Source organism: Cetorhinus maximus, chromosome 5, assembly GCF_964194155.1.
Source record: "Cetorhinus maximus chromosome 5, sCetMax3.hap1.1, whole genome shotgun sequence".
NCBI classification, from domain to species: Eukaryota; Metazoa; Chordata; class Chondrichthyes; order Lamniformes; family Cetorhinidae; genus Cetorhinus; species Cetorhinus maximus.
Window position 1 is genome coordinate 81671087 of NC_135883.1, and position 23376 is coordinate 81694462.

The window sequence follows — 23376 nt, forward strand, 5'->3', positions numbered from 1 at the left end:
CCATTAATGGACCTTGTCCCAGTGCCACAGGGATTCAACTAGTGACGGAAGAGGCCGGTTTCAAGCATCCAGCCAGGTAGCTTTCACTGCATGTGTTGGTGACTGGCAAGGGAAAAGTGCCTTCTTAATGCACCCCCTGTGCATCAGACACCTCCATCCCCCACCATAAGGTAATTCTCCCTCCGCAGGGTTGTCCCTCCCCCTCCAGCCCTGACAATCTAGGCCCCAAACCTCCCTTGCCGGGGCCAGCCAGCTTGGTCCTGGTGACACCCCAGCCTTACCTTATGTCCAGCTCCATCACTAAACACCTCCTCAGGGACTCTATGCAGTTCCAGCAGTGGCCACCTGTCCCAAGGCACTTCTGGGATCAGAGAGCTGCCGGCCATTTGACTGGCCCACAAAACTCGGAATTGGGCTTCTTCCCCGATCAGGACAGGAGTCCCGTTGCAAGCCAATTAAGGCCCGACAGCCATTAAATGGCTGAGAGGTGAGCCAGCGAATCACTGCCAGGCTCAACCCGATTTTTATGCCAGGGAGGCAGGGACACCGCCCGCAGGAAAAAATTCAGCATTAGGTTACACTTTTCCCCAGTTAACTGTGATACTCAGACAATGCTCATTCTTTAGTTCATAAGTTTTTTCTAACACTTGAAACATGTTCTGTACTTCATTAGTTTAGATTCTTAATTGATTATTTATTTATATTATAATAACATAGTGAACTGGTATGCACATTTCTTCAAGCCTGGTATAATCAGCTTCATGCTGATTTTCTGCTAATCCTTCAAGTCCTAGAAACCATCCAGTCACATTCCTCAATAATATGTTTTATTCCTTTGTGATGGAACTGGTTTAAATGGCTTACTCCAAGTCTCCTTAAATTACTCAGCATTTACCAAGTTTACTTAAAGTCAAAGATCCCAGGATCCAAATCATATGTTTGAAGAATGAGTATTTTCATTTCTGTTTTAATTACAGCTCCATGGTTCATCAGCACAGCAAAGGTTATTGTGATGGTAGCTTAAACTGGAGTGCTGAGACAGAGATCTGGAATTGGAATAGGAGTTTCAGCACCACTAAGAATCCTTTAACTTGTGGAATGTTTTATGTGCAAATAATGCCCTGGGTAAAAATGCCCTTTGGTAGAAAGATGGGCTCTGAAAATCTAATACATGGCATATCAGAGCTTAAGTACAGGGTGGTCAGGATACAGTGTCAGGTTCCCTATCCTCACCCCCAGGAGAAAACTTAAGATGCCCCTGCTGCCCTTATAAGAACTGGAGGGGATGGGGGATGGGTGGGGGAAGGTGGTGGGGCGTGGGCGGTGGATGGGCAGCACAAAAATTAATAAAAATTGCCTGACCACAATTATTTTTGGATTCAGGCAATGATTCCAGCCTTGAACTTCTGGTGAGCCCTAAGACCATCATTTTCTCAGCCAGAATGCCTGATCCCATCAAGCACACCAGCAACAACAATAGGCTGTGACCCTGACATACTGGGCAGAATTTTCTGCCCACAGGGTGGGCGGGCCTGACCCAATCTTCGACGGGCGGGGAGCCAATCCTCGCTGGAGAAACGGGCCCCGCCGCCATTTTAAGTGAGCGGGCCTTAACCCAGCGGGAAGCGCAATGCGCTTCCTGTGCAGGCGAAGGGGGATTCCCCAAATGCGAGAGTGCGCTCTTTCGCGCATGCGCACGAAAGAGCGCACATCTCCCTGAGGCTAAGTGCTGCCTCAGGGAGATCACTGACAGCTGTATAAACTTTGAAAATAGAAAAATAAAAAAATCCTTAACATGTCCCCCTCATGTGACAATGTCACACGAGATGGGACATGATAATAAATTTCACTGAAACTTTAATAAACTTTTTTAAACCCTACATGAAACCTCATCCCGCCGGTGGATGAGGTTTCATGTTTTTTCTAGTTCCCGCCGGGGCTCCTGGCCTGCCCACCAACCTTAAGGTTGGACGGGCAGGGCCTTTAATTGTTTTAATTATCCTGTCAACGGCCTCAATTTGCCATTGACAGGTCGGCCGGCCCGCAGCTGATTTTGCTGTGCCCCCGCCTTCCTGAAAATTTAAATGGGGTGGGGTGACATCGGGGGTTCCGCCCGACATCACTGCGCGTCATTTTGCGCATTGGCAAGTGGGCCCCGCCCCCTGCTCACCGACCGCAAAATTCAGCCCACTGAGTTCCTGCAGTATGATCCAACCCCTTCCTTTCCTTTGCTTGATTGGATAGCTGCTGGCCATGCAGAAACTATCCAGCTGATGGAATCCTGGTGAAGCTGAAATGGTAAGTCTTTCAGAATACTTGCAGATTTTTCAGGCCATTACTTTATGGGTAGAATTTTGCACTCGTTGGATGGGCTCAGCTGGGGTGGGCGGGAGCGGTCGGGAAGCCGACTGCTGCCCACGATCGGGGCTGGACCACGAGTTCACGCTGGAAGGGCCAATTAAGGCTCAGAGTCTGAGTGCCAAGTGTCAATCATGCCGGAGCTGGCCAAGGGGCTGAGCCCTGGCTGCTTTGACTGAGTGCCTTGCGGCTCGAGGGCCATGACTCAGATTACCCTGCGAGGTGTTCCTCAGCTGGGGTTGGCCAGGCTGCAATGGTGCTGCGTGTAGAGAGTGGACTAATCAATGCTCCTCTGTCCTTTCAGGAGAAGACATCCCGTAATAATATTGAGAGGTCGCGGACTGGCGGGGGATCCCCACACCTCCTCATCATCTCCATATACAAGCAGGAGGTCTTGGAGCTCGAGAGGCACTATGCACCTCAGTCAACCAGCCACGGTGAGGCTGGTGTGTCAGGCGAAGGTAAGAGTGCAGTGCACTGACGTGAGAGTTTCGGATGGTTCAAACATTCTTATGCAGTCTCTTCATTGTTGGGAGCCACCAGGCTGGATTCCTCATTGATCATTGAAAGACGATAGCACCATGAAGTGGCTCTGACTCCTGCGTGTGCCTGCCGACCAAAATATCGTGCAAGTGCATGATGATGTTGGGACGCTCGCCCGACATAAAGGCGCGGCATTTTCCGCTCATTCGGGTCGGGCGTGCGCCCACCCGGCACGCGGAAAATTCTGCCCTAAGGTACTCTGGGAATTATCAGGTCAACTCACCAGATTTATGATGATACTGATTATTATGCAAATTTAGAGATATACACCAAACCAAAGACCTTATTTCAGCATATACTGAATTAAAGAGAAAAGAATGCCTCCCTAGTTATGTTGTTTGACTGCATTCAATATTTTATGGCAGCATTCTGAGTTAAAAGCACATGTTTTGAACATCAACATGGAAAATAATTTTAAAGTATCATTATATCATAAGCTGAGATTTCCCATTAAATTGTTTTTTGTGTAACATGTGGTATTAAATGACTGTAACAACAAATATTATGAGAAACAGATGGTGCAATCAATGTTACTACTTGAGTAGGGATGTGAGTAGTGCTGCTATATTTCAGAATAAAATATTACACTGGTATAGGCACATAATCCAGACAAAAAATATTCTCACCCCCACCCCCAGATGGATAAATACATTGCATTAATTGATACTTACCAAACATTCCCCAGTAACATCATCACAATAGTTAGAATGGCCATAACAAACACATGGTTCACAGATTCCTCCATAGAGGGTGCCATTTACTCGTCTGTACCTAGGTGCACAGGACTGTGAAAAGGAAAACATCTTTGTTATTTACTGAAAGAACATTTTCCCTCACACAAAATGTGCTCCTTGTATATTAATAGATTTCATGATATGTGAAATGTCATATTTTTAATATTGGTATAAATATAATCAAACAATCTGAAGTTTTAATCTTGTCCACTTTAGCTTATGATTATACAAGATAGAGATGAATCTGAGTTTTGTGCTGATTAAATGCTAGTGATGACGAGTTGAATATCTTTCCACTATTTGCATTTGATGTAAGCATCAAGCACTCCAAGATCAGGTATACCAATAAGTAAATACAGGGCAAAGCTTCATCCCTATTACTTCAACATCAATGGATCGAATTTTATGATCAGCAACAAAGGAACAGTGAGCTGTTTTTCTAGATGAGCTCATTAGAGCTATCTTGTATCCATTATTGAAAGATGTAAAACTTTTATTACCACATAAACTTGATTACATTTTACAATTCTCTCCAATAATACTGCAAAGGCAATGCCTGATGATTCAATTTGACTGCAAATGTACTACTGTTATGGCTGCCCTGACCGAGAACATTTCAAATGGAATAATAAATTCTTTCATGTGTAGCAACGTAGTTAATTACTTCTAGGGTAATAAAGAAATACAGCCACTGTAGATGATTCATGCAGAAAAGAAATCCTGATTGGACTTGTTTTTGCTTAGCAAAATAGGAGCAGTGAAAGTCCTATCAATTTGTCTTTCTTTCTTTAACAGGATGAGATATAGTCAAAAACTTGGAGTAAAAGAAAGGTGACTGCATATATATGTGAGCTGAATAAGGTAAGTTTGTCTATGAAGATAGAGGCAATTATAAACCTTTAATTCTTTTTTTGCCTTCTCACCCAGCAATTAACTAGACCACCACAATGTCAAGGCATTTGCTGGAACCATCGTGCCTGGCAAAGGATAAATTGAAATACACAGGCATCATTATTCTTATAGAGGTGAAATTATCTTCTGTGTCAGAGCTAATATACATACTAAAAGCAGGGATTTAACTTGGAGTGGTATTTGGGCAAGTAGGGTAAGCGTCAAATATGCCCAATTTTGGCAACATGAGGTGCAGACGATATTAAGCCTTGGACCTCATCTATATGCCTTCCCAAAAGGTGGGTAAATAGGAATAGAGGTTTAGCTGATCAGAGTCCGTCAGCTTACATTAAAGCAAGTTCTACTCCTATTCTGTCATTCAGTTATTCATAGCTGATCTATACCTCAGCTCCATTTAGCTGCTTTTGATCTACATACCTTGGTAGCTTTACCTAATAAAATCTCTCCAAGAATTGAAAAGTTCAATATTTTCAGCATCCACTACCTTTTGGGGGAAAGATTTCTAGATGACATCCTGTGCGATAAAGCGGAGTTCTGATGTCGCTCATGAATGGCCGAGCCCGAATTTGAAGATTGTCCACTTTTTCTGGATTCCCACAACAGAGGAAATAGCTTCTTTTCATCTACTTTATCAACTCCCTCAGTCATTTTAAACATCATGAATGAATCATTCCTCCACCCTCAAATCAAATTTATTCAACCTGCTCTCATAATTTAGTTCTTTAAGCCCTGATATCCCACCGGTGAATCTGGGCTGCATCTCCTCCGGGCCACTTTAACCTTTCTGAAGTGCAGTGCATAAAGCTGAGTGCAGTACTCCTGGTGGGCTCTGATTAAGACTTTAATGAAAACATCAATTTCACAAAATCAAAATATTCAGATGCTGGAAATCTGAAATAAAAACAGAAAATGCTGGAAATGTGAAATAAAAACAGAAAATGCTGGAAATATCTAGCAGGTCTGGCTGCATCTACGGAGATAGAAACAGAGGGCTGAATTTTCTGGCTGACTTGCGGGTGGCGGAGTCCGCACGTCAGCGTTTAAAATGTCGCGCGAGCGTCCCGACGTCAGCGGGCGGCATTGCGATACTTAGGTCGGCGGGCGCGCTATGCAGCGCCATTAATTAAAGGCTTTGTTAAGGCCATTAAGTCACCAATTGACGATGATTTTGAGGAGCCCATGCGAACTTCGGCTCGGCACACGGGTCCAACGGGCCAGGCGGGTAAGTGATTTTTTTTTTAACAAACATCATCCAGTGGCAGGATGAGGTTTGATTTTGGATTTTAAAAAGTTTAATAAAGTTTTTGTGTACATGTTAACATGTCCCATCTCGTGTGACATTTTTACATGAGGAGGACATGTTAATGATTTTTTTTATTGTTCTATTTTTAATCTTTCACAGCCTTTCAGCGATCTCCCTGAGGGACCACTTAACCTCAGGGAGATGTGCGCTCTTTCGTGCGCATGCGCGAAAGAGCGCACTCTCGCAGTTGGGGAATCCCCCGCCCACACAGGAAGCGCATAGCACTTCCCATCGGGCGTCATGCTGGGCGGGCCTTGATTGGCCCACCCACATAAAATGGCGGCAGGGCCCGTTTCGGCGGCAGCGATCGGCTGTCTGGCCGCCGCCAAGTCAGTTGGGCCCGCCTGCCCATCAAGGGCAAAATTCAGCCCAGAGTTTCTAACAGAGTGAGTTTTTTTTCCCACTTTAAAGCGACATTACAGAAGGTAAGAGTATCAGCATTTGTTTTTTTTTAAGAAAAACTAAATAGTTTTCTACTTGGCTTAAATTTAAGGAAATAGTCTTTTAATTAAAAACAAACAAAAAGTACGGCAAGGAAGCTCAGTCTCATGTGTTGTACGGCCTGCAGAGTGTGGGAATTCTTACACACTCCTTGCAGTCTGGATGGCCACATGTGCAGGAAGTGCCACTGGCTTGACCAGCTTGAGCAACAGGTTTCGGAGCTTGAGCATCAGCTGGTGACACAGCGGTGCATGCGCGAGGTTGAGGGTTACGTGGATAGCACGATTTTAGATGTGGTCACTCCGCAGATTAAGGAAGTGCAGTCAGAGAGGAAATGGGTGACCACCAGTCAGAAGAAGGGAGGCAGGCAGGTCGTCAGGAAAGCCCCAGAGTGCATCTCACTCAAGAACCGTTTCTCTTTATTGAAAAACGGTGAGGGAGCAGAAAGTTCACAGCACTTTGGGTGGCTCAGCTGCACAAGGGGGCAGGAATAAGAGTGCAAGATCAATAGTGGTGGGAGACTCAATAGTGAGGGGTGAAGACAGGCACTTCTGTGGCTATAGACGTGACTCAAGGATGATGTGTTGCCTCCCTGGTGCCAGGGTCAAGGATGTCACAGGACGGCTGCAGGGCATTCTGAAGGGGGAGGGTGAACAGTCAGAGGTCGTGGTTCACATTGGTACCAATGACATAGGTAGAAAGAGGGATGAGGTCTTGCAACAAGAACTTGGGGAGCTAGGTAGCAGATTAAAAAGCAGGAACTCAAAGGTTGTAATCTCTGGACTACCCCCTCTGCCACGTGCTAGTTAAGTATAGGAATAGGAGGATAGAGAGGATGAATGCGTGCCTGAAGAGATGGTGCAGGCGGGAGAGCTTTAGTTTCCTGGATCACTGGGTCGGCTTCTGGCGAAGGTGGGGCCTGTACAAGTCAGATGGGTTGCACCTGAACTGGAACGGGATCAATATCCTTGCAGGGAGGTTTGCTAGTGCTGTTGGGGCGGGATTTAAACTAATTTGGCAGGGGGGTGGGGTGCAGGGTGGAGGTACATTAGGAGGTGATGCACAGCCAAATATGGTTGAGAAACTAAGTCAGACTGGAAGGCAGAGCAAATATAAACCTGTTAAGGCACAAGGGAATAATGCAAGGCTAGATTGCATCTATTTTAAGGCAAGAAGTCTGACAAGTAAGGCAGATGAATTGAGGGCGTTGATTAATACATAGGTTATAAAAGAGGAGGTGGTATTGCACTGTTGACAAAGGAGTCAATTATTGCAGTAAGGAGGGATGGTATCTTAGAAGGTTCCTCAAAAGAGGCCATATGGGTAGAACTTAAAACCAAAAAGGGGCAATCACTGTGTACTATAGGCCTCCAAACATAGATAGAGAGGCAGATATGTAGGCAAATCTCAGAGAAATGTAAAAATAATAGGATAATAGTAGTAGGGGATTTCAACATCCTCAATATTAACTGGAATAATCTTCGTATGAAAGGTTTAGAGGGGGCGGAATTCTTAAAGTGCATCCAGGAGAGCTTTTTAAGCCAGCAGGTAGAAAGTCCAACAAGAGAAGGGGCGGTACTGGACCTAATCTTAAGGAATGAAGCCGGGCAAGTGATAGAAGTGTCGGTGGGGGAGCATTTCGGGGAGAGTGGCCATAACTCTGTAAGATTTAAGGTACTTATAGAAAAGGACAAAACTGGACCAGAAATAAAGATCCTGAATTGGGGGAAGGCCGATTTCAGTATGATAAGACAGGATCTGGCCAAAGTAGACTACGAGCAGCTACTTGTAGGAAAGACTACACCAAACCAGTGGGAGTCATTCAAAAAGGAAATAGTGAGAGTTCAGGGCCAACATGTTCCTGGAAAGGTGAAGGGTAGGACCAACAAGTCCAGGGAACCCTGTACATCAAGGGATATAGAGCATTGGATAATGAGAAAAAGAGGAGGCTTATGGCAGATACAGAGGGCTGAAAACAGCAGAAGCCCTACAGGAGTATAGAAAGCATAGGGGGTACTTAAAAAAGTATTTAGGAGAGCAAAGGGGGGGCATGAAAAAGTACTGGCGGGCAAGATAAAGGAAAATCACAAGGCATTTTATAAATATATTAATGGCAATAGGATAACCAGGGAAAGAGTAGGACCCATTAGGGACCAAAGTGCAATCTGTGCGTGGAGCTGGAAGACGTAGGTGAGGTTTTAAATTATTATTTTTCCTCTGCATTCACTATGGAGATGTACGATGTAGGTCTAGAAATCAGGGAGGGGGACTGTGATACACTTGAACAAATTAGCATTGAAAGGGAGGAGGTATTAGCGGTTTTAGCGGGCTTAAAAGTGGATAAATCCCCAGGCCCAGGTGAGATGTATCCCAGGCTGCTATCTGAGGCAAGGGAGGAGATTGCAGAGGCTCTGACACTAATTTTCAAATTCTCTCTGGCCACAGGAGAAGTGCCAGAGGACTGGAGGACAGCGAATGTGGTACCATTATTCAGGAAGGTAGTAGGGGTAAACCAGGTAATTACAGGCCAGTGAGTCTAACATCAGGGAAACTATTGGAAAAAATTCTGAGGGACAGGATTAATCTCCATTTGAAGAGGTAAGGATTAATCAGGGATTGTCAGCATGGCTTTGTCAGAGGGAGATCATGTCTAACAAATTTGGTTGAACTTTTCGAGGAGGTGACTAGTTGTGTAGATGAGGGTGGTGCATTTGATGTAGTCTACATGGACTTCAGTAAGGCTTTTGACAAGGTCCCGTATGGGAGAATAGTCAAAAAGGTAAGAGCCCATGGGATCCAGGGCAATTTGGCAAGTTGAATCCAAAATTGACTTAGTGACAGGAGGCAGAGGATGGTGATCGAAGGTTGTTTTTGCAATTGGAAGCCTGTAACGAGTGGTGTACCGCAGGGATCGGTGCTGGGGCCCTTGCTGTTTGTCGTGTACATTATGATTTAGACGTGAATATAGGATGTATGATCAGTAAGTTCGCAGAGGACACAAAAATTGGTGGTGTCATAAATAGTGAGGAGGCCTTAGATTAAAAGACAATATAGATGGGCAGGTAAGAATGTCAGAGCAGTGGCAAATGGAATTTAATCCTGAGAAGTGTGAGGTGATGCATTTTGGGAGGACTAACACCGCAAGGGAATACACAATGAATAGTAGGACCCTAGGAAGTACGGAGGATCAAAGGGACCTTAGTGTGCATGTCCTTAGATCCCTGAAGACAATAGCACAGGTAGATAAGGTGGTTAAGAAGGCATATGGGATACTTGCCTTTATTAGCCGAGGCATAGAATATAAGAGCACGGAGGTTATGTTGGAACTGTATAAAATGCTAGTTAGGTCACAGCTAGAGTGTGTGTGCAGTTCTGGTCACCACACTATAGGAATTGCACTGGAGAGGGTGTAGAGGAGATTCACTAAGATGTTGCCTGGGCTGGAGCGTTTCAGCTATAAAGAGAGACTGGATAGGCCAGGGTTGTTTTCCTTAAAGCAGAGAAGGCTGAGGGGGGATCTGATAGGTACACAAAATTATGAGAGGCATAGATAGGGTAGATAGGAGAAACTTTTCCCCTTAGCGGAGGTGTCAATAACCAGGGGGAATAGATTTAAGGTAAGGGGCAGGAGATTTAGAAGGGGGTTTGAGGAAGTCTATTTCACGCAGAGGGTGGTTGGAATCTGGAACACACTGCCTGAGGGGGTGGTAGAGGCAAGAACCCTCACAACATTTAAGAAGTATTTAGATGAGCAATGGAAACGCCATAGCATACAGGGCTATGTGCCAAGTGCTGGAAAATGGGATTAGAATAGATAAATAGGCTGGCACAGACATGATGGGCTGAAGGGCCTGTTTCTGTGCTGTACAACTCTATGACTCTATGAGAGTTAACATTTCAGGCCGATGATTAACTTGAAACGTTAACTCTGTTTCTCTCTCTTAACAGATGCTGCCAGACCTGCTGAATATTTCCAGCATTTTTTGTTTTTATTTATATTACGATGAAGCATCAGTTCCTCCATTTGTTCCAGTCACCTTCAGATAAAGCCCAACATTGTATTAGGTTTGTTGTACCTGTTCATGACCTGTTTATGATTTGTGTACGTGGACATCAAAATCCGTATGTTCTTTCACAGCACCTAGTATTTCGCCATATTCCAAAAAGATTCAATTTGTCTTTCTAGGTTCCAAAGTGAATGACCTCACCCATGCTCAGAATGAATTTTAGGTGCCACATTTTTGGTGACATATTTAATTTTCTGTGACCTTTTGTAACTTTGTCCTCTCATCTATGCAACTTTAACTGCCTCCAAGCACATGGTAGATTAAATTTAATGCGGACAAATATAAAGTACAGTACTTGGAAAGGTAAAATATGCAACATATCTATTACGTAAATGATGCTGAGACAGGTAAAATGAAGCCAAATGTAGTCTAAGGAGGATCAGCATTCAACATTCCAGTCAATGGAGGGCAGCAAGAATGTAAAAGAACTGCCATTTTTGCAACATCCGCCACATCCTCAGGATATCCCAAAGCACACATAGATATTACAGTATTGTCATGTGAAGCTGTCACAGCCAGCATTCTAAGTTATGCTTTTCTTCTGCTCCTGTGGATGCCCATACCAAGGACCTGGGAAAGCCCAGTGTAGAGCCTCCTTTCATCAGCTCCTCCTCCAGTGACAAGATGAATCCACTTTGAGAGAATTAATGAGGGATAGCATTTGGTGTAACACATAGGTGAAAAGGAGAAAGTACAGTTGGGTTTGTAGGAGATATAACCATGTAACTAGAGGAGCAGCTTAAGAACTCCTACACCTGTCAAGCTCAGGAATTTGGACCTCACTGGGCCTGTCAACAAATACACCTTGTAGCTCAACAGCAGTACTTTATGGAACCAATTAACAGTGTGTCAAGCAGCATTTACAGTTTGGAAGCACTCTGGAGACATACAAAACTGACAGCGATGCTGCATGAGTTGCTGATTGATCTGGAACAACAACAACTTGCATTTATACAGTTCCTCTAATATAGTGAAATATCCCAAGGCTTTTAAGTGGAGGGAGGGAATTCCAAGCCTTAGGGCCCCAGTGGCTGAAGCCACAGCCACTAGTGGTAGATGTACAAGAGCACAGAACTGGATAAATGGAGATATCTTGGAGGGTTGTGGGGCTGGAGGAGGCCAGAAGATACGGAAGCTTGAGGCCATGGAGAGATTTGAAAATAAGGATGAGAATTTTAAAATTTAAATATTGTTGGAGCAAGGATCAGATCAGACCACGAGTGAGTGTGATTGGGGTGAGGTGGGGGGTCAGCTTTGAAAGGTCGGGGGTGGGGGCGTTGCGGAGCAAAGGAGCACCTGGGGGAACATACCTTTGAGGGGAGGGGGTGAGTGATGGAGGCACCTTTCCTTTCCTACCCATGTTCTGAGCAGGTGGCCTGCTGGGCTTCACCCTCCCCATCCCTGACCTCCTCCTGCCAGCCTCAAAATTGAAGCCAGGTGAGAAGCAGCCCTCAAGTAGTCATTAATTGGCCACTTACGGGCCCAATTGGATGGAGGGTGGATGGGCTGCCTTAGACCTCGCCTGCCCTGCATAAAATTTCAGACAGGTCAGGGCGGGCAGGTAGGTGGCGAGAAGGCCACCAGGGAATTTTATGGGCTCCCTGCCTGCACACCTACCAGCAGGAGCCTGTAAAATTCTGTCCATACTGACCCACAATTGCTCTGGTAACTGTAATTCTAGAATCAACCATTGGCCTAGGATGAGCTTTATTCCTTTTGCATACCGTGATACCAAACTTATCAAGCTCTTCTCCCTCTTAGTTTAACTGAGGTAGTTAAATAAGTGGGGATATGGTAACATAGTGGTAATGTTGCTGGACTTCTAATCCAGAGTCATGAATTCAAATCCCACAATGGCAGCTGGGGAAATTTAAATTCAATTAACCAATAAATCTGGAATTAAGTGCAAGTCTCATAAATAATGATCATGAAACTACTGGATTATAAAGACCTATCTGCTTCACTAATGCCCTTTGGGTCTGGCCTATGTGACTCCAGACTCACAATGATGTGGTTGACTTTTAACTTCCCTCTGAAGCAGCATTCAGTTGTAGGTAGCTCACCACCACCTCAAGTCATTATAGCTCAAGGGCCTTGCCAGCAATGCTCACGTGCCAAGAATATATTTTTTTAAAATTAACGCAATTAAAGTAAATAAATCTGTTAAGAGTTCTTTAAGTGGTCATATATTAACAATTTCCACAGTCATTTCTGATTGTACCCCAAGACCTAAATTCTTACTTATCTGACCACTTTTCAGTGAAGGGGTTGGAAAGGCACAATAAACACAGGGGATTCCTCTGCACACTGTACTCGATGAAAATTTGGGTGCAGAGGTAAAAAGGCCCTGCAGATTTTTCCAATTGTTCAATTCATATTTGCTGATTGATGTTGAAAGTTCTAAACTGATATAGTTGCTTATCATTTTGCCATATTGATGATAAAAGATGAGACTTTGGAGACAGGGAGATTCACTGACAGCAAAATCTAGATTCTGCAATTGTTACTTACTTCACAAGATGTGCCAGAGTACTCGGGGGTGCAGTGACAAATCTCAACGCTTGTAGCTGTATGTTGGCCTAATGAATTTGGATTAGCTGTCTGGAGTATAACAGAGCTCAACCTGTTCAGGCAAAAACAGAACAAAAATATATCCTCTTCATAAAACATAATTAAATTTAAATCCATTCGAATAATCACAGATGAGAAACTCTAATTACATTTCTGCCCAGTGGATTTGTAGTGAGTTAATTGTCATGAAACAGTTCAGGAACTGGGTCTTCCAGCAACTTCTGTTTTAATTAGAAATAGCGGCGTATCCATAAGTCCACCCTTGCTGAGAACATGCACTGTTGTCTTCGATGTAACTGATCCATGCAACATGACGAGCTCATGGAATCATACAGCACAGGAGACCATTCAGCCTGCTGCGCCTTTGCTGGATCTTTGAAAGAGCAGCTGTGCTTAGTGCTATCATGCCCTTCCTCCCCACTTTTCACACTAAGTTATTTTTCTTCAAGTACCTCTCCAGCTCCCCTTTAAAATTGTCTCAAAATGATCAAAACACGTTAAAATCTTTTAAAGCATTTCAATGTTGCAAAGTGCTGTGTGAATGTAACTATTATTTCATAGATCACTGCAGTTTTAATCTCAAGATCTGTATTTTCAGGTTACAGTAATTAAAATAAATTTAATTTCCAGATAATAATTCATGCAGAGCACAGATACAATGGTTAACAGCACACAGGCTTGAAGTGGAAAATCTAATTAAATTTGTCTGACTAATAAAATGAACATCCATTTATATAGCACCTCTCACAACCTCAGGAAATCCAAAAGTGACTCACAGCTAATGAATGAAATGGGTAAAATTAGGGAAATGGTCAGAACAACAGTGAATAATATTGAAAACAGATAATGTAAAGTATTACACATAGGAACCAACATAATATATTATAATGGCATTATTAGATTGAGGGAGTCTCAAACATGAAGGCAAATCAGGGTCATATCATCTTAGGACTATGATGCCACCTTAATTTGGAAGTCTGCAGCAGCCACGCCACTGAAGAAGCCCTCTAGGGTAAAATTGAAACTTTCCATTATGAGAATAGAAGGAGCAGGAATGTTCCACTACCTCAACTCTCCAACACACCCCACCCCACCCCACCCCACCTCAGCGCCTAGGCCCCCCAATCATCCCGCCTCCAGTCCCGGGTTCCTTACCTTGGGCTTAACTTCCCCACTGTTTCGGCCATTAATAGGTGTGGCTGTTAAAACTTGTTAGGCATTTCACTGTCACAACTGGATGGGTCAGATGTTTTCTGAGCTCCTTACTGCTCAGGAGTTAAAATTCCCTACCTTGCTTTTTCTCCCCTTATGAAGATATATAATAGATCACAGCATATTTCAGGAAATTTTTATCTGAAAGGCCTAGATAACAACAACAACTTTTATTTATATAGTGTCTTTATCATAATAAAATATCTCAAGATGCTTCACAGGAGCATTACGCAGCAATATTTGACACCAAGCCAATAGGGCAACATAAAGACAGATGGCCAAAAGTTTGGTCAAAGATATAGGATTTAAGGAGAGAAGCAAGGGAGAGAGATGGAGAGGTTTCGGGAGGGAATTCTAGAGCTTAAGGCTGAGGCAGCCTAAGGGATAGCCACCACTGATAGAGCAGATAATATTAGTGATGCTCAAATGCTAGATGGGCATGGGTATCTTGGAGGGTTGTGGGGCCGGAGGAGATTATACTGATAGGGAGGGGCGAGGCCATGCAGGGGCTTGTAAACAAGAGAATTGACCAGGAGCCAATGTAGGGGATAGGGGAACAGGACTTCTTTTAATTCCTTTATGGGAGATGGGAACCATCAGCAAGGCCAGCATTTGCTGCCTATCCCTAATTGCCTTTGAGAAGGAGTTGCCTTCTTGAACCGCTGCAATCCATCTGGTCCAGGTACTCCTGCAGTGCTGTTAGGAAGGGAGTTCCATGATTTTGATCCAATGACAGTGAAGGAATAGTGATATAGTTTCAAGTTAGGATGGTAGGGTAGGGAACTTGTAGGCGGTGGTGTTCCCATGCATCTGCTGTCTTGTCCATTTAGGTGGTAGAGCTGTGGATTTGGAAGATGCTGACGAAGGAACCTTGCTGTTGCTGCATTGCACTTTGTATATATATACACTGCTGCCACTTCTGACCTTATGATGGAGGGAAGGCCATTGATGAAGCAGCTGAAAACGGTTGGGCCGCGGACTCTGCACTGAGGAGCTCCTGAAGTGATGTCCTGGCGCTGAGATGATTGGCCTCCAATAACCACTGCCACCTTCCTTTTGTGCTAGGTATGACTCCAACCAGTGGAGAGCTTTCCCCCAATTCTCATTGACTTCAGTTTTGCTAGGGCTCCCTGATGCCACACTCGGTCAAATGCTGCTTTGATGTCAAGGGCAGTCACTCTCACCTCACCTCTTGAATTCAGATCCCTTGTCCATGTTTAGATCAAAGCTGTAATGAGGTACAGAGCTGAGTGAACCTGGTAGAACCCAACTGAGCATCAGTGAGCAGGTTATTGCTAAGTAAGCGCCACTTGATAGTACTGTTGATGACACCTTCCATCACATTGCTGATGATAGAAAGGAGGCTGATGGGACAGTAATTTGCCAGATTAGATTTGACATGCTTTTTGTTGGCAGGACATACCTGGGCAATTTTCCACATTGCCTGATAGATGCCAGTTTTGTAGCTGTACTGGATTGGCTGGCTAGGGGCACGGCTAGCTCTGGAGCACAAGCTTTCAGTACTAATGCTGGGATGTTATTAGGGCCCATTGCCTTTGCCATATCTGGTGCCTTCAGCCATTTCTCGATATCACATGGAGTGAACCGAACTGGCTGAAGACTGGCATCTGTGATACTGGGGACCTCAAAGTAGGAGGCCGTGATGAATCATCCACTTGAAACTTCTGGGTGAAGATTGTTACAAATGCTTCAGCCTTGTCTTTTGCACTGATGTGCTGGGCTCCCGCATCATTGAGGGTGGGGATATTTGTGGAGACTCCTTCTTCTGTTTATTGTTTAATTACCCACCACCATTCATGACTGATGTGACAGGACTGCAGAGCTTTGAACTGATCCGTTGGTTGTGGGATCACTTAGCTCTGTCTATTGCATGCTGCTTCCGCAGTTTGGCACACAAGTAGTCCTGTGTTATATCTTCACCAGGTTGATGTTAATGTTTTAAGAATAATGTTTTAAGTTGGTAATGAAGCACAGCTGTTCCCAATTGGGGAGGGATTAGGGAATCATTGCAAGAGTATATAAACCAATTCACTCTGGGTGTCTTTGAGGATTTGGGAGAATCTGTGATTTTGCTTTGCTGTCTTGGAAATAAGTCTGTTTTAAGGTACGGGCTAATGTCAGACTCATTCTTCCTCAACATACAATTATTGAAATTGACATGGTAATAGAGGATGAACATAAGCTTTGGCGATTGGTTGATGAATAAGAAGTTTTTTTGTCTCTGGCCTCTGAGAGAAAAAGAAGCATACTACTGCTGGAAGACGCAGTAGCAGAATGGCGGAAGGATGTTGCAAAATCTCTGGCTTTGACTATCCACCGATGTTTTTTGGAGGCGGAACCATATCAACAACGGAAAAATGAAGTTAAAATGTGGACACTGGTTACTTCGTTACCGCGAAAGAAGCAAGCCATGGCTTTGGCTTTGTCATTAGCAGCAAAAAGTAAGGTTAGGAGTAAAGTACTTTCAGAATTGGACATAGATGATTTGGATAATGAAGACGGATTGATCTGTCTATTGCAGTTTTTGAATACATTTTACAAAAAGGATGATTTGTTGGAAGCATATGAAGCATGGTAAACCTTTGATAGGTTTAAGAAAACGGATGATCAGTCCGTGGTGGAGTATATTTTGGACTTTATTAAGTGGTATCAGAGACTGAAAAAGTTTAACCTTGAAATCCCTGAGTCCCTGAGTGTATTGGCATTTAAATTACTCGATTGTGCATAAATTTCCCATGTCGATAAACTTTTGGCATTGACAGGGCTTCAATTCCATGGGAAAGACTCTCTCCTAGACCAAATGGCTGCTGCCCTAAAAAATTTTGGAGGGAAGCCATCATTTCCAGCTACTTTCCTATTAAATACAGGCAACTCTGCGGTAAGGCAAATGATGGAGTTCTCCATGGTGGCTGAATTTTGAGATCGCCAAAATTCTAGTACAAAGACATTGGCTGGGACTTTCCGGCCCAGTCGCGGCCGGGACCCGTCGCAGGTGAGGCCGCGCCCCAGCCAGAAGTCAATTGACTTGCGGCGGGACCGGACGATCCTGGCAGTGGGCGGGTGCAGAAAATCCCGCCCAGTGTCGCTGATGGATGGTATGAAGGTAGTCACACTTTTAGCCAATTTGAGATATGAGACAAAAAGCAGATCTAGGATGGCAACTGTAGGTGGTTGAACCTGAGAAATACACAGGGAATAGTTAATCGGTGTGATTCTAAGTATCATTACACAATTAATTGCCTGCAGCGAAAGAATCGTGTTTTTGAAATAACTCATGAAACAATGCTGAAACTGATGATGGTGACTGCCATGAAGAAATTGTGCTGGTTACTGGGAGTTTGAATCCAGTGATGAATATTTTGATGATTGATTCTTTCAACTGCATGTAAGGCGCGGTTGCACTTCCACAGCGTGTGGGGTGAATTAGCTTAACTGCTACCTGGAACCTCTTGATGAAGCAGATCGGCGATAGGTTAAGGAGTATGGGAGCTTCATCTACTTTGTAACATGTTAACATCTTCCAAGAGAGTCGTCCTCCCTAGCTGGGCTCAACCTCTTCATCAGTACAGATGTGCTCTCTAGTAAGATATCTCTATTGTTGAAAATTCAATTGAAAGAAAGCACAGATGAAGCTAGACATGGAGAATGACAGAGTGATTGTGTTCAGGAAAACTGTGGATATACATTTTACTTGGTCAGACCATTATTGCCTGCCATTAAGGAAGCTGGATATTTCTCAGAGTTCAAGCAATCTAGTTAACTTTTGGGGATAAAAGTTTGATGGACATAAAGAAGATTCCTTGGAAGTTGCAAAGAAAATTTGCACATCCAGGGTCACAAAAATTAAAAGCTCTACTGTGGGATGCTGAAGTGGTTGATAAAGAATACAACAACCTTACTGAGCAAATCAAAGCTCAATGTGACATTTGTGTTAAATATCGAAGGACATCACCACATTCTGAGTCTGTCACTGGCCAGGGAATTTAATGATGTAGTGGCAATGGACTTAAAAGTATAGGACAAGGAACGGGGTTTTTTTTTTGCTACACTTTGTAGATACGGTGACTATATTTAGCCTATCTACGGTAATAATTGGTAAGGACAAAAAGAATATTGTCGATAAGGTTATGAACATGGGTACCAGATTAGGAACATCAATGAAATTCCTGAAAGATAATGGAGGGGAATTTGCAAATTATGAATTTCAGGACATGTGTGAAAATTTGAATATCATAGTCATGCATACTGTGGCTGAGAGTCTGTTCAGCAATGGTTTGTTTGAGAGGGATCATACAGTTGCAGAAGATATTGGCCAAGCAACCAGACTGCAAGTTGCAAATGGCATTGGCACAGGCGGCTACATGCAAATAATTCTTTACAAATGGTTGGGGGGTATAGCCAGTACCAGGTGTATGGAAGAAATCCGACATTGCCTTCAGTGCTGCTGGATGCTCCCCTGCTTTGAAAGTGCTACCAGTATCTCTGGTTTTTTTTTCCCCACTCGAATGCCTTGCATGCAGGCAGGAAAGCTTTCAGCAAGGCGGAGGTTTCCAAAAGAATTAGGAGAGCACTGCGACAACAGATAAGACCATCTGAGGCAGAATTTAGTTCAGGTGATCTGGTTTGTTATAAAAGAGAGGAGCAAAAGGAATGGAAAGGCCCAGGGAAAGTTATAGGACATGAAGGGAAAACTGTGATTATTCAACATGGGAATCAAACAATAAAAGTCCATTCTTCACAGGTCATTGAAATGAAGTATGAATTTGCGAATATTGACAATGTGATAGAAGATGATGAAGGACCATGTGCATCGCATACTCATATATTTTGTGGGGCAGAGGCAGAGGGACAAGATATAATGGATCAGGAGTTGGATATCAGTAGAAAGTCTGATTGTGACAAACAGGAAGGGGCTATTTTGTTGGAGGTCAGGTACCCAAAGTGGATTCCTGGGTATCGTATCGTCCAGAATGATCAGATAGCTGGAGAGATGCAACAACAATGGAACGGGCAGGAAAATCTACTGGAAAATATAAGAATTGGCTGAATGTTCAGGATGATGCTCACGCAGTGAAGGCCATGGACTGGGAAAATGGAGTACTGGAATGGAAAATAAGGAAGTGTAGCCCTAGTTGCAGTAATGGGTCACTAATGAATCTCGGGTGAGGAAACATTCATGCACAGTGGATAGGGCCTCTGACGGGTTAAGCAGGGGGTCTAACCGTAGAAGCCTGGAAAGACTTAAACAGGCAAGTAGGGCTTACAGCCTAACTAGATGACATGGTAAAGTGGAGAAGTCTGAATCATTACGACAAAGTGGCAGAAGCAGGCATCCCCGTGACCGTGAGGCTGTTGTTACAGTTGACAAGTTAGGGGATAAAGCTATATGGGAGGCTAAACAGAGGGAGTTGGACAGTTGGAGGGAGTTTGGGGTGTATTTAGAAGCCCAAAATAGGGGTCAGCCAATGTTATCACATAAGTGTGTCTGCACGGAAAAGGTCCTAATGGGTGGCACTTATAAGGCCAAGGCTAAGTTAGTGGCCCGGGGATTTGAAGAATGCCTAACAGATAGAAAAAGGCAGTGGATTTGCCCTCAGCAGGGAAGGTAGTTTTAATTTTTTTCGGCCCTTCTGGCAACGTTTTCATGGCTTCATTTTCATGGGAGTGTAAGTCGATAGATATAAAAGTTGCATATCTGCAGGGGGAAACACCTCCAGAGGGAAGTGTTTCTCAAACCTCCTAAGGAGGCACCAGAGGTGGAGGGAAATCTTTGGAAATTGAATAAGTGGTTTGTTAAAGTGGTTTATGGTTTAAATGATGCTTCTAGAGTGTGGTACTTTTCATTTGAATTGGTGTTGGTTTGTCTCCAACTGAAGGCCATGTTTGACTTGTACCACAGCAGGAAACTGGCAGGTGTCTTCTTGATGACTTCCTATGGGACGGCATTAGTGAGTTTCAAAGCAGATTTATTGACAGGATTAGGACAGACTTTAAGGCTAGGAGTCATGCTAAGGGGGCCATTAATTATATTGGATTAGAAATAAAACAGTATAGGTCTGAGGTCACTTTGCATCAGCAATCATATTTAAAGAGTGTTAGCCTTATTGCAGTCAGTCGGGCTAGGTCTCCACAAAAAGATGTTAACATTCCCAAGGATGAGACCGAGCAGCTGTAAAGTCTGGCTGGCCAATAAACTGGTTGGACACACAGACAAAGCCAGGTCCAAGCTTTGATGTTCTTGAACTGAGTACTATAGCGAAACAACCCAAGGTCCAGGATATCTTACGGGTGAACAAAACATTAAAAAAGTTAAAGATGGAGATCATTGATGCCTCTCATGCAAACCTTGTTGATGGATTTTCAAGTGCAGCGGGTTTTATATTATTTCTTGTGGATGAAAATGGGAAATGTTTTCCCTTGGCTTAGAAACCCAAGGAAATAAGGTGAGTAGTAAAAAGCACCCTGGCCACAAAGACTCTCGCATTAGTAGAGGTGGTTGACATGACATCCTTTTTATCTAAAGCATTAGGAGAAATACTATACTACATGGGGGTAATGATGAAGGAAATGTCCCAATAGAATTTTATATTGACAATTGATCGCTTTAGGATAACGTACACTCCACAAAGAGTGTGAGAGAAAAGCATTACAAACTGATATTACAAGTCTAAAACAAATGGTGGTGAGAACAGAAATCTCTAAGCTCCAGTGGGTTGATACAAATCATCAGTTATCAGACTGTTTCACCAAAAGGAATGCTTGTAGTGAAAAATTGTTGGGGGTATTAGAAGAAGGATGACTCAGGATTGAGTTTTTTTTGAAAATGAGTGATTTATTTTTCTGTCTTCAGTTTTTAATTTTTTTTTGAAAAGGAAATGCACTTTTTTTTTGCTGAAAGGAAGGGAATCTGTTGATGTTGAAATTGTGCTGCAGCGGAGTACACACTTTAAATGGGTAATTAAACACAGCTGTCCCTAATTGGGAAAGGATTAGGGAATCATTGAAAGGGTATATAAACCAATTCACTTTGAGTGTCTGAGAGGAATTGGAGAGTTTGTGACTTTACTTTGCTGTCTTGGAAATAAACCTTTTTTAAGATACAGGCTAGCTTCAGACTCATTCTTCCTCAACATACAATTTTTGGAATTAACACCTAATTTTTGTGTATCCCTTGTGCTGCTCCTGGCATGCCCTCCTGCACTCTTCATGGAACCAGGGTTAATACTGAGCAAAATGCATTCTGCCATGTTTAAAAAAACCTTGTAATATCAGATTGTCTCTTTGATGTAGATTCTGGTTTATTGACACAAACCAATAGGATTTCAAGTATTACAACTTCTTGCAGCTGTAATCCATTCCCAAATGAATGGAACATCTACTGTGCTGAAGCGGGTTAGCACTTGAAACTCAGCCAAGCATTCAGGATGGCACAGCTGTCCAAACAATAGACTATTCTCTGGGAAGCAAAGCACAGCAGGTGCTCATTTCAAGTTCAAGGCAGAGTGCCTGTCAATCAATATAAGGGAGTAGGTGGTTAGACTTTTTTTCAAGTGTAGATTTTTTTCAAGTGTCAAAATCAGAATGTAAGGGACAGGTGGTTAGATTTCTTCAAGTGTCAACGCCAGTATTTTTTGTTTTACCAGCCAAAGCCATTTATATCACAGTAGAAAAGATGACAGCACAAGCTGACAGGACATTTTGTAACATTTTTCATTGCATTATGATGCTTTCTCCTTTGGAAAAGCAGTGTAGTGTATGTGAACAAATACACAAGGCTGGTCAATGTAAGGGTCAACTTACCTTTGAAGGACAAATTCCTATGATGAATCACTGCATTAAAACTAGATCTGCATTACAATACAGCACCTAATAGTGATATTTGAAGATGTGAAAACACTTTATACTTACCTTTCAGAATGTTCCTAACTTTTCATCAGGCATTCCATTTTCTTCACAAACTCTCAAACTTGCTGTGCTTTTAATGGGCTCCTGAAACCCACCGACAGCAGATGAAAATAGTGTGCAAGAGCAAATCCGATTTTCAGCCCCTGTTTAAAATAGGGAACTTGACCTCAGTGGGGGTGTGGGCATGTTTTGCACACTAGGCATTCCTGACCCACAAAAAGGTCAGAGGAAAGTAACGTGGGATTAGGAATGCGGTGGAAAACCATATTTTGTCCAAAAGAAAATCTGTGTGGCCATTTGCGCACTGAAACGCACCTCTGCACCCATATGAAAATTCAGTGCTAGCTATCTAAAATATTTTTATATGCTATTTTTGTTTCCTGCAGCATTGCCAAGGCAGAAAATTTCCCATGTAATTTATCAAGAATGCCTAAGCAACTGATACCTTTGACTGCATTTGCTTATGAATTGAATGTCTATTTCATTACCAAAATTGAAGCTTTTAAGTCAGAGCCGCCTCCCTTTGGTGAAGTCATTTGCAGAAAATATTCTATGCATCCTGGAACAGTTTCACTGTCAATAGTGGGAAAGGAGGCACATTACTTTAAACCAGCCTGAGGGCTGTTTTCAAACCACTTAAGCACAAGAATCCACACTAGGATTTGGGAAATTTGTAATACAGCCTGTAGTACAATGACTCCAGAGAGTCACAACTGTCCACAGTAAACAGCCAGCTCCATTGTTTATAATTTGTTTTGAGACATACCCTGCATTTGACATCCCCAGAATAGCTTAGTTAGTACAGGACAAAACCTTCATTTGAGATTCTCCATGTCAACAGGCAAATTACAGGAAAAGCTGAAATAAATTTAAGATGAATACCATTCTTGTTTTTGAAAAGTAGTAGTAATTTAAGTAACAAACTCTCTGTCTAGATTTTTTCCTTTCCTTTTTAATAAATCACCAATAATGAAATGCATGACTAAGAATGTACCTGCACAACATGGTTGGTTAGTTACTTAAGATAAATTTCTTTGAACAATGTAACTCAACAATAATGGCAAATTAGCTGTAGCATATTTCACAACACTCCTCATTGTGACACAAGCAAATAATACATGACTTCTGCAGAAGTGGAAATTGTAGTTCTTTCAGCCAATAACTAGAAAATTAATATTGTGATTCTATTTGTAATAGGCAAGTAAATAAATGAAAAACAGAAGTAACTCTCCTGTCACTTCAATGTTGGTAAACTATCTCCTGAAACAGCATGCTCAGTCTGCGAAGGAACAACAGGAAAAGGTGTGAT

At 43.0% G+C, this 23376-nt stretch overlaps 1 protein-coding gene across 1 annotated transcript in view; it reads right to left on the bottom strand.

Moving 5' to 3' along the window:
- lama2 (laminin, alpha 2) overlaps positions 1-23376 on the bottom strand; it is a 582487-nt gene that overhangs the window by 282459 nt on the left and 276652 nt on the right. The window contains exons 15-16 of the mRNA XM_078542125.1: positions 12870-12981; positions 3573-3686 (exon numbers count right to left, since the gene is read on the bottom strand). Coding sequence (XP_078398251.1) covers positions 3573-3686; positions 12870-12981 — 226 coding nt within the window. The remainder of the gene's footprint in view (positions 1-3572; positions 3687-12869; positions 12982-23376) is intronic.